Source organism: Arctopsyche grandis, chromosome 7, assembly GCF_051622035.1.
Source record: "Arctopsyche grandis isolate Sample6627 chromosome 7, ASM5162203v2, whole genome shotgun sequence".
Lineage (NCBI taxonomy): Eukaryota > Metazoa > Arthropoda > Insecta > Trichoptera > Hydropsychidae > Arctopsyche > Arctopsyche grandis.
Genome location: NC_135361.1, coordinates 30,157,099 through 30,169,123, shown reverse-complemented (window position 1 = coordinate 30,169,123; position 12,025 = coordinate 30,157,099). Strand labels below are relative to the sequence as shown.

The 12,025-nt window shown below is 29.3% G+C and overlaps 1 protein-coding gene across 1 annotated transcript; it reads left to right on the top strand.

Annotated features, from left to right (window-relative positions):
- The first annotated feature begins 1,000 nt into the window (after positions 1-1,000).
- Positions 1,001-5,285, top strand: LOC143914791 (uncharacterized). The gene is made up of 2 exons (XM_077435137.1): positions 1,001-1,079; positions 4,693-5,285. Exon 2 carries the CDS (start codon positions 4,699-4,701, stop codon positions 5,086-5,088), a length of 390 nt encoding a protein of 129 aa, XP_077291263.1. The 5' UTR covers positions 1,001-1,079; positions 4,693-4,698; the 3' UTR covers positions 5,089-5,285.
- The last annotated feature ends 6,740 nt before the right edge of the window (positions 5,286-12,025 follow it).

The window sequence follows — 12,025 nt, the reverse complement described above, 5'->3', positions numbered from 1 at the left end:
CTAAAAAAATATTTCGTGATCTTTTACGTATTTTAAATGTGAATAAAATTAATTAAAATACTAAATATATAATACAGCATAAATAGTAGAAATTATTGTAAAAAAAAACCAAAATCATATCGATGCTGATTGTTGAAATTTTGGTTTTTTTATCATCACATATTGAATATATGACATTTATATAGAATATATTATATGAAATTAGAGTTGTGTATTTAATAGAGTTAATAATCAATATTTTTTCGTAGTGAATATAAATGTAATTAGTGTTTAATTAACTTTCATCAATAACTGTGATTCAATATGATTTAAATTATTAAAAATAATTTGTGTTGAACAAATGTATTTACATATATGATTGAATTAAATAAATTTGTTTCAAATCATTCATCTTTTAATGCGCTCGTTTAGACAATGCACAATTACAACAAAAAATAAACAATTTAATTTTATATTACAAACAGGAAAACCAAAGCGATGTACACATTTGCATTTATTATTTTGCATGTGCATACATTGTATTAATGACGGATTTTTTTTAAACTTTTCCTTATTACTCGGGATTTAATATTGAATTTGGAACGTGCCGCTAAATTTAACATCCAAAGAAAATTCCGGTTTTGTTTTATAAACCGGATAATCCATTTATATAGGTGTAAAATCCTTTTAAAAGGTGTTCCGCTTATGGAACAAGTTTGCGGTCAAAAATTGACCTAAATGCTGCAAGACAATTTAAAATTAAAAATAAAGTACATAAACAAAACACATACACATTCGAATCCATTAACTGGAAAGGAAAAACGTGCCAATTCGCGAAACGTATATGTGTAAGCGCAGGACAACAGTTGACCAATCACAGCTCTGCATTTTTGCACTAAGGCTGTAAAGTTTCTACCGAGTTTTGTATGGTTTAGTATAGAACTGGGGGGCGAAACTTTTTTGTGCTGTTTTTACCCGTTAATGGCGTTGCGAATCTCTTTATAAAAACGAACGAGTCGACCGATCCAAACAGTGCGAATATCGACCTCGATCCGAACACTTGTCAGCGATTTTGTATCAAAACGGTCGCTCGAATAACAGTGAGTCATATTTTATTTATTTATTTTTATTTTTATTCTTATTTTTATTTTTTAAATACATTTACAATCAAACTTTTCAAACACCTTTAATTTAAACAATTAGCATTAAAAATTAAATAAAATCACATTTGCCGAAAACAACAAAGTAAATGTTTGGAATATTCTATAAGTCTATATACAACATACTATTTTTGGTTAATATACAACCATATGTTTGTATTATATATAAATTATACTCTTCTTCTTCTCTGATAAAGCTAATTTTGGTGGGTTTTGTTTTGGAAAAACGCATACTGTTTATCATTGTAGGCACACGAGGATTCTCCTAATACTATTATATCTATTATGACAATATTGGGTCAAAAAATATTACAAAATCTTCTACGTTTTATAAATAACATTTAAATTCAAAATTTTGGTGGGTTTTGTTTGGGAAAACGCATACTATTTATCATTGTAGACACACAATGGTTCTCCTAATATTATTATATATCTATTATGACAATATTGGGTCAAACAAATATTACAAAATATTCTACGTTTTATAAATATCATTTAAATTTTGATATTGTATGTTATTGTTTGTTAAATTTTAATTATATCTACAATTCAAAGTCAAAGTGTGTTAAAGGTTATCATTATTATTGAACTATAGTGTACATTTTTAACATCGAATAACATGCTTGCGATGAACTTTTAGTATTATTAAATTAAATTTAAATTTGGTTTTATTTATTTTGAATTTTAAAAGGATGAATTTCGAGTTTTATTTTACAATCGGATTAAATTTAATACTCGGATTTGCTGTATGAATAAAAAATGATATTGTTTTCGCAACATATGTATACATATGTGTATGTTTGTCGTCGATTCGTTAAAGGTTAAGCATTTTAAAACGAGTCCAACCTCTTGTTTTATTTTATTTTGTGCATTTTTTTAACATCCTTTCAATCGCAAGTTCATGAATAATGTATTTGCCAAACCGCTTATTTTTTTACGTCATATTATGATGAATATAGAATGAACTGCGCGTCTAAATATGAGACGCAAAGAAAGTTTCAATGAATATTTTCCATTTTTTACGCAAGCCATGTGACACAGGTCGTAAATTGAAGATATATAATCTTTTACGGGGAATTTAATATATTATAATTGCATCATAGATAGTCGCAGAATCAAATAAATGTTTAATTTGTCACGTTCGATCTCCATAACTAGGTCGAGGGGGCGTTTTGGTTGGAGCAAAACAAATTTTCTTGCTCGTCGACATAATTGAAGTGACGTTGAATTTTCATATGAAATTGTGAAGAGGGTGCTCTCTAGGATGAAGAGCATAAATTTTAACGTACAATTAACCCCTTTGTAATTTCTAACTGTATTGACAGCTTGATTGTGGAGTGGAACAAATTTACCTTAAAAGGTGTTCAACTCAGGAGCTTCTACATAAAAATTAAAAAATATTTAGAAATAGCAATTCAATTGATAGTATTCTTTAAATTGCATTTAATTAAAAAAAATTAGTCCTTAAATTGAAATCTGTTTTTCAAGAGACTTTGCATTGAACTGCATACATACGTAGCAATGGGTTTGTTATTTTTTTCATTTTTAAATACTTTTTATTATTACCAAATTATGTTCACAATACATCTTATATCTATTTTAATAGCTACTAATCTACTGATCATTTTCTATTTTATAATTTTATTTTGTTTTATTAGTTATTATATTATTCTAATGTCAATGTACAGCATAATGGGAAAAAGAGCCAAGAACGTATTTACATACAATCAATGGGTTCGTTATAAAATTTGGATATTATAGGAATATAGGGCAATTATTAGTGTTCCATGTTTATTTTAAAATCATAAAATTACAAATATATTTCTTATAAACTATATACGTAGATACTTACATACATACATATATGTATGTGTGAAAATAAAAAGTGTTATCGCTGTTCCTCTCCAAAAAAGAGACTAGATTTTGCGGTGCGGTTCAAGCGCTCGACAATCACCAGACAGACTGAACGACAGATAAAATGGATGGCAGCTTTAAACACAATTCTCGTCTTCTCTAATGATAGATTGCACATCAGATGACGAGTAACCTTTCAATGTGCACAGATGCAAATATTAAAATTGGGTTGGATCTTTCTGGCGAGTTTAATAAGGCTTAACTTATCGAATCTTGCCTTATTAAGAACTTATCGAATACTGCCATCCAGTTTATCTGTCGTTCAGTCTGTCTGGTGATTGTCGAGCGCTTGCACCAAACCCTAGATTTTGTGCTTGGAAAGGGGCATTTTAATATTTTTAGCATTTTAACATTCACAATATGTAAATATAACTCTGTTAATTTGTTCTTAAATGTTTAATTTCCAAGTAATTGTTATTTTATATTATTTCTTTATCCATGTCCGTAAGTAGTAGCATATATGAATTTTTGTGATAATGTAAATATTTGACTGATTTGTACTCAGAATGATCACAGATCTTAATATTATCTACATAGTTTCGTTAATAGGTATTTAAATTGTATGTATTTCATAAAAGTATTCAAATTGATCGTTACTTTGGAAACTATGTCTATAATAAATAAATGCTAAAACTGAACATTCTATTCGCTCAAAAGAAACATAAAAATGCTAAAATTGAAAAAATAGACGCTTAAAGTGCGGATCTCTAGTCATTAGTATAGTCTAGTCAATACTCAGAGGTTTATCTCTGATATATTGCCTTATTTTTATATGATTGTTCTTTCCAAGAAGGCAAAAGTATAGATAAGAAGAAAAATACGTTGATGTTTTAAGTTTTTATCTATTACTGAGCAGTTCAGGGGCGGGTACTTTAATCGGTATCTAGTATGTACTATGTATAAGTTGTTTTTTTTCAACATATGTACATACAAATGTATACAATTTAAGGAACTATTTGTTTTAATTTCAAAACTACACATTGTATATGATGTCTTTACATATCCAGTTTTGATTTTGATTTTTAAATGCTTTTTATTATTACGAAATTATGTTCACAATACATGTTATATCTATTTTAATAGCTACTGATCTACTGATCATTTCCTATTTTACAATTTAATTTTAAATTTGTTATTAATCATAGTATTATATTATTCTAATGTTAATACAGTACAGCATAATAGGAACTAGAGCTCAAAAACCTTTTTACAATGCTCATAAATTATGAGTCATAATACATCTAATACATAATATTAATTAAAGACTATCTAAAGTCGATGACCTAAAGCAGATTGTGTTTAGGTAATCTGTGTGTTATACCTGAAGGGTATAGACATTTTGTTGTAATCAATGAGACTCTTCACAAGTGTGTTAGTATGGTTATTAGTGATCCTGTCATAGAATCTACTGGTTAGTTTGTTAGTAATGTCTGTAACTAACGGAATATTATTATTTATAATTTACATATTTATATACCGTTTGATAATGGATAAGTGGATGTAAAAGTACGGCCTTAACAAAGTTTACCAACGTTGCAAAAGTCAATTGGAATTAAGAAGGCATCGCTTTTATTAAATAAGGAATAGCACATTATTGAAAATTGTTGTAATTATTTAACATATTTATCTTGTTCCACAGATAGACATGAAATTCATGTTGGCATTCGCCGTTTTGGCGACAATCTGCACATTGACACTATCTCAGAGACCTTTCTATGCTGGAAGGAGACCCATCGGTTACCCAGAGCTGGCAGCTCGGTTTGACCCAGAAGAGACCAACGACACCAACTCTTTGGTCAACAGATTCGGAGAAGCCGGTCAACCAGTCACTTCAGTTCCAACAACCACTGTCAGATTACCAGTAGACGCACTAGGAGATAGGGAATTAGTGGACAGGATCAGCAAATGGCCCAGAGACAAGTGGCCATTCTGGTATGCAAACTGGAGGGCCATCGAAGAGCACAGAAGTAGGCCAGTGGGCAACACCATCAACCCAAATACCAGATCTTCCTTCCAAAGATATCCACAGTTTTGAATTTAGTTATGGTATGAGACCACGTTTCCAAATATTGTCAACGATCTCAACTATCTAACCGTACTCGTATATATTCAATATCGAGATAACTAGTCCTCACAAACTAACTAACTAAAAAGCGATGTAACACTACAGACATATACTGTTGAATATATATAAATTATTTGTTTAAATATATATGTATTTATATATACTTATAATTTAATTTTTCTTTCCCCTTCATGAAATGACCTTATTTATTTTGGTGTTGACGATAATTCACACTGTCATATTTTAATTGTGTTTTCAGCGGAATAAAGATGATAAACTTTGCTACGATAGATGTGAAATTTATACCGATAAATTTAATTTATTCAGCAACTAAATAATTTGAAAGAAAATATACAATATTATTAAATGCTATCATGGAATATCTAAAGCTTACTTAAATTGATTTTTTTCATGATTTATACATTAAATCATATTACAAAATATAATACCTACAAATGTTTCAAATGCATTCGTTAGTTTAAATAAATAGTATTAAAAATGTATTTGAAAATTCTTTTCTTTAAATTATAAATGTTTTCCTTGGCCAGGTACAGTCATATGAATTATCTCAAACGATTGGAATTAAAATATACGTTTTTTAAGCGAAATGTTAAAACAATGACTAAATCATCTAATTATTCACTGACCTTAACCGTCAAGGTTTTTGACGCTCTCTAAGAACTTCCTGTATGAGTAAACATTTCAGTTTCCGTTTAAAAAAAATAATTGTATTCAAAATTGTCATTTGAGCATTTAAAATGCATTGTATTTCTAATCTAATAATAATAATTATTTACATATGTGGTTCTTAACCTTTTCGAAGTCACGGTGCACTTTTGATCAGGCGGTGTATCAGAATCAAACGGTCAAAAAAAAAATGAAACACCGACCTGGTTCTTTTTTATTTAGCACTACACCACTGGATATTCCTCTTGGACAGAAATCCAAAATTTCTCCATTGCCATTTCGGAAAATTGAATTTTTAAAGTACGATCCGTCGACAAGAAGACCAATTATTCTTCTACTGGGAATGAAAACCCGCAACTCCATGTATCAATCGTAGTAACGAGTGGATGTCATTTTATTTTCCCTTGAATGCTTGTGTTACCGTTATTTAAAATATAACGTTAAATGTAATTAAGAGCATCTGCTAAATATGCCATTTTAGCACACCAATCATCATTCTGAAGACATTTTACAAAATCATCTATACCTTCATTTCGGAAAAAGCATTAATAAATAATTGACTCTTAAGTTCTTTGAATCGGCAAAAAACTTTACCTCTAGATAACCACCTGACTTCAGTGTCAAAAAAAGCAAACATTTGTACTTAACTTCCCAATAAATGCAGTTTTTTAAAAATGCATGTTTTTAAAAGTCTCGATTTGATGAAATTTATTATATTTACAACGTGGTTTAGTACAGGTTTTAGTGCTGCTGGTAATGATTTCGAAACGAGAGATTCTCTATCTAAAAATAGTGCATAGATATAATCCTTTAAATTAGAAGGTGAACTTAAGACACGTGCGATCAATTCGGCTTAATCAAAATCACATTAGATCTTTCATCGGCTTTCATAATTTCGCGAAGGATTTTTTCGGTTTTTACTATTTCATGGATTTTTCTGTTTATACCATTTTTTTCATGACGCACTTGCAGCAAACTCGCGGTGCACCGGTTAAGAACCACTGATTTACATTGTAGAATTATTGTAATTATTTTCATAATTATATTACCCTATCAGAACTTTATAAAATGTTTCAAAGTAATAAATTATTTTTAAAAAGTACATAGATGTCTCTAAATATTGTTATTAAAATTCATAATGAACAAGATTGAAATAAACTAATTGAAATTTAACTGAAAATTAAATGTACAATTAATAAAAAAAATTAAATGTAAAAGAAAAATGCAGAATTCATTTTACTATTAATTAATAAATAGTATTTTGATAATTTAATCAAGAAAATAAATAAATTAATGGCTGACATCTATTGTATGATTCGAAAAACTCAAATTTACCAATATCAAATACGTTTGTTATCTCCGATAAATAAATGGACATGTTTATCTAATCGGATTAATAATCACCACAATTGATACGATAAATATGATCTCTATCTGTATATGAAAGCTATAATATATATGTAATATCTATTATACATCTATATAAAAGCTGTTTTCGTTTTCGATATATTATACTGTTAAGCTTTCGTTATATTTTGGAATTTTAATTATTATGATTGTTTGATTATAGTATTGCAGTTTATATGCAAAAATTGTAATTTTTTTTATTTTAAAATAATTAATTTAAATACGAAGAAAAGATCAAGAATTTTTGCTGATTCTGTGGCGTAATTGGTAGCGCGTCTATCTGTGGGTTAGAGTATTCTGGGTTCGAGTCCCAGCGGAGTCAGTGTTTTGTTGCTTTTTATTAGCTTTACTCTGCTTAATTTCAATTTTAAATGTTAATATTTGTTTAAACAACAAATAAAAGAATGTACTTGAAAAGAAAGTCGTTAATAATCGATTATGAAATACTTTCGTAGTATGAATCAAATGGCTAATGTAACGAAACATTGAACGTCATTAATTGATCGATCCGAATCTCGTTTCCCACGCAGTTTTCTCGGTTTTTCTGAGCCATCAATATCCAAGAAAAACCTAAACACGATATATAGCCAGATGGCGAAGTGCGATAAGCCTAATTCATACAAGCGGAAAGGTGTAATTTATTCGACGAAACACACACTGTTTGGTTTTCTAGAATACTTTCAAAGGCGAAATTTGCAAATCTCTCGAAGATACGCACGCTATGGCTGAAATAATACAAAAAAAATATATTATTCAATAAAATTCGTTACGTCGACGACCTTGCCTTAATAAGGAGAGGTTAGTAAAAAGTCAAGGCCGTTCAAACTGAAAGCATTTATTCGAAATGAATTAATTAACAACGAAAAATTAAAATAACGTACTTTAATAATGCTGCTTTTAAACATTATGTTAATCATTTAGGTGCGAATTATGCAAAACGAACGAAATTTTTCAGACGTTTGAGTGACTTTGAAGTTGGGTGTGCCGGCCGATAAAGCAGGTTTCTGTTTATCGCATTCGTATTTATTCTGGCGAAGCTTTTAAAGTTTGTTGTTCGTGTTTGGTTTTCGTGTTGTTTTTATATACATATACGTGTGTATATTGATAAGCTTTTAGAGCGTTTGATGTGATACGGGAAATGTTGCTCGGAAAAGCAATGAGGCGTGGCCGGAAAAACTGCGATCTTGAATGATACACGCTTTCACCTACAAACTCATCAAATTGCCAAAACATTTAAGCAGTTTATATTATACATGTACTTGCGATGGGTAATATTTGTAAGATTGGCGTCAACTTTATAATTATAGCATCTTTACACTGTATTTAATAGACGAGTCTAAAAAGACATATTAGAAAAGTTGCTGTTATGGATAATACCGATTTTTTTATTCCCAAGTGGTATCATCACAATTGTTTCAATTAAGATCAACAACATAATTAAATTCAATTAAGAACTGCTATGCTCAATTAATCTCAAAGACTTAATTTAATGTCCTGATCAATGTGTGGGTTCTGGGTGAAATTTTAGATCAATGGCCCCACAAATGGTAAACAAGCCGTTAAAATAGTTGTAATTGTAAGCATTTTCGGTACAACTGTTTAATACATCATTGGAACCATTTATAGTTTCGTTCATAACTGATTTATATTAAAAAATAGTGGTTTTACCACTCGGTATTTGTAATATAAACCGCTTAAATATTACTAATCTAATAGTAAATGTTTTATTGAATTTATTTGAAACGTTTTATTTTATTTGAATTCTCATTTTTTTTTTATTAAATTGACTGTAACGAACAAACAAACATATATACAGTCTCTTTCGAAATTGTACGTATACCAGAATCCGGCGCCTACGCCCCCGAAGCCTTCGCCCCCAGGGACTTCAAATCCTTTAAATCGAAAAAAATCGAATCGGTGCCTACGAACCAACGAACGAAGGTTACATGCATACAATATTCAAAGTCTCTTTCGAAATTATATATTAGATTTATAACATATACGATTTTATAAATTTTACATAATATATGTTATAAATTTATATGAAGAACTGATTTATATATGAATTTTATTCGATTTAGTCAGTCTATATACAAGATCAGTACTGTTAGTAAATGCAGATCAGCTATCTCCTGTCAGTGTTTGTTAATTTATATTATTTAAATATTGTGATAGTTGCTATATGTATGTATGTACATGCATATATTGGTGTTCTCTCCCTCTCTCGTGAATTCAGCCAGTCTGACTTTGCTGTTGCAAGTATTATATTTATTTATGATTTGTTTAAAATATATTTATACATTTGAATAATGTGTACTAAAGGCCGGAGTTAAAAATTGAAATTAAGGATTTTCAAAGTTGAACCTTACGAAAAACTTGCGTCGTATCAAAAGAACGTTAAATAAAAAAAATCATCGATTTTAAATAACCAGTGCTTCAACCAATCGATTTATCTCGACATATGGAAATTACGAAAAACGTTTTCAATTTTTTTTTACTATTAAAAAAAAATAAACGCTCAATAGTAACCTATTTCCGTTAAATTGGATCTATTATAATTTTGACTGATCAACAAAAATTAAAAGAAAAACAAACAACCGTTTTGACCAAAACTCCTATACAAAGTGCGCCACGCTCATATTGACCTTTTTTTTAATAAATAAAAAAATTTATTTACCATAGTGCTATTACTGGTTTTGCCCCATGACCTCATCTGTACATATGTACTTTATATAAATTTATTACACATTATTAATTTAAAATTATATTCAAATAATGGTGAAAAATGAGGATAGGTTGCCAATTTTCAACAATGAAATTACATAAATTGGCAATGTCTGATATGAAACGATCGACCTGGAAACGATATTTCCTTGGTTTGGCTAGTAATACCAGACCAGGAATTGAACCTATGACCCCTCGGTTGATAGCATTATACTCCCAGAAAATTATCATTATTTTCATGTTTAAATTCGAAAAAGTAAAAAAAATACTTATTTTGACTTTTTGGCTCTTCGAATAAAATGGGTTCCTGACATGTTATTTTACTTCAATATATTATTTATTGTTTATTCATAAAACAGCAATAATATAAATTCATTGACTAATTAAACGTAATTGGAATTTACGTAGGAAGTGTTTAAAAATGTATGTTGAATAGAAATAATAATTTGGGCAATAATTATTGCCCAAATAATAATGTAACCCTCCAAATTCAACATTTTACAAATCAAATTCAACTCTTTTCAAATTAAATTTAATATTTTATAAATCAAACACTTCGTTACCTTACTTTAAAAAGGTTCTAACTAACACTTAGAACAAGTGCAGTTAGAACAGTTCATTTCAAAATAAGGTAACGACTTAACAATTCAAATTCAACCATAGGAAATGCATTCTTTAAATTGTCATTTTTTACGACTTTATCTTAATGAAGTTTTCGATGATTCCGAATATTATCTGTGAACTTTAGAATCAAAACCAAACAAAACCATTTTCATAATTTTGAACTAATCACGAATTTTTTTTTATCATTAAGCTAGAAACTTCTATAAAAACAAAATATGCAACCATACTAAAGTTATCAATTTGTTTGTTATTTTTTTTAAAAGTACATGTGACTCTATTTTTCAATTTTATTTTGGACATATCAGTCAAGGCCCACAGTTTCTGTTCTACCTGTAGAAAGATATCGAGACCAATAATAAAGGAAGGGCACTTGCGTCATTTTATGCCGTTTATGTTAGACCAGGTAATGAAGGCAAACGAAGCAGTGAAAAAAATCACCGATACTTCTGAAACTAAACAAGTGTCATCAGAGTTATAAACAATTTAATAAGAAGAGGCTAGTAAAAATGGGAATAGTGACATCAAGGATATTGCACGAAAAGTACAACTCAAAAATCAGATGATGATATCCTGACGTCAATGATGGAATCAGTTCCTCGTCAAACCATCGAGGAATTATCGTTAAAGATTGGTTATCCAAGGTCTATAGTTCAGGATCAGGATCAGGTCTATGCACAGATAGGGAATTTGGGAATATTTTTTTAATTACTTTTCGGTCCTCCTAATACATACATACATACATAGTTCCTCATAAAATTGGCTCTACGTCACCACTACTTGAATATTATTTCAAATTTATAATCTACTAGTTGAACCTGTCATGCGTTGCAATGCCATAATAACGTATGCTATTCCTGTTCCCTTTCCCGTTTCTCAATGTGTTTCGATAAGTGAATGTTTCAGTTTCAAATTAATACTTAATAATCAAATTAAATTACAGCAATTATCAGCAGGTGGCTCACGAACACATTTGAAACTATTGCGTTGCAATGCCACTCATTCCTGTTTTCCCGTTTCCGTTCCCGGTTTTGGGAGATTTTTTTTACAGAAACCATCGCGGGCAGGACGGAGTGTCGAGATCGAACTAGTGTCCCGAACCGGGGTCGAGTAAGACCCCAGTATTTTAAAATCAAAATACAGCTTTTATTAATACAAATGGGTTCAATATACATACATATATCTTATTAATCATTTTTATTTATTATTATTATTTATTAATAATTTTGGACCATTGTGGCATTACAGGAAGAACCTAATGCGCCACAATGGCCTATATTTAACAAAGATATAAATACAAGTAAAATTAGTAAAAAACAGAAAAATTAAAAAGCAGAAAACATGGTAAAATAAAATAATAATAAAAAAGTAACAAAAGGAAAATAACAATACAATTAAATAGTACATAAAAATGTACAAAGGAGAAAGAAAAAGTAAAATAAATCAAACAAAATATGAATAAAAAATA

What these genes read in the sequence shown, in the direction of transcription:
- LOC143914791 (XM_077435137.1), top strand. Translation starts at nt 4,699, where the DNA reads ATGAAATTCATGTTGGCATTCGCCGTTTTGGCGACAATCTGCACATTG.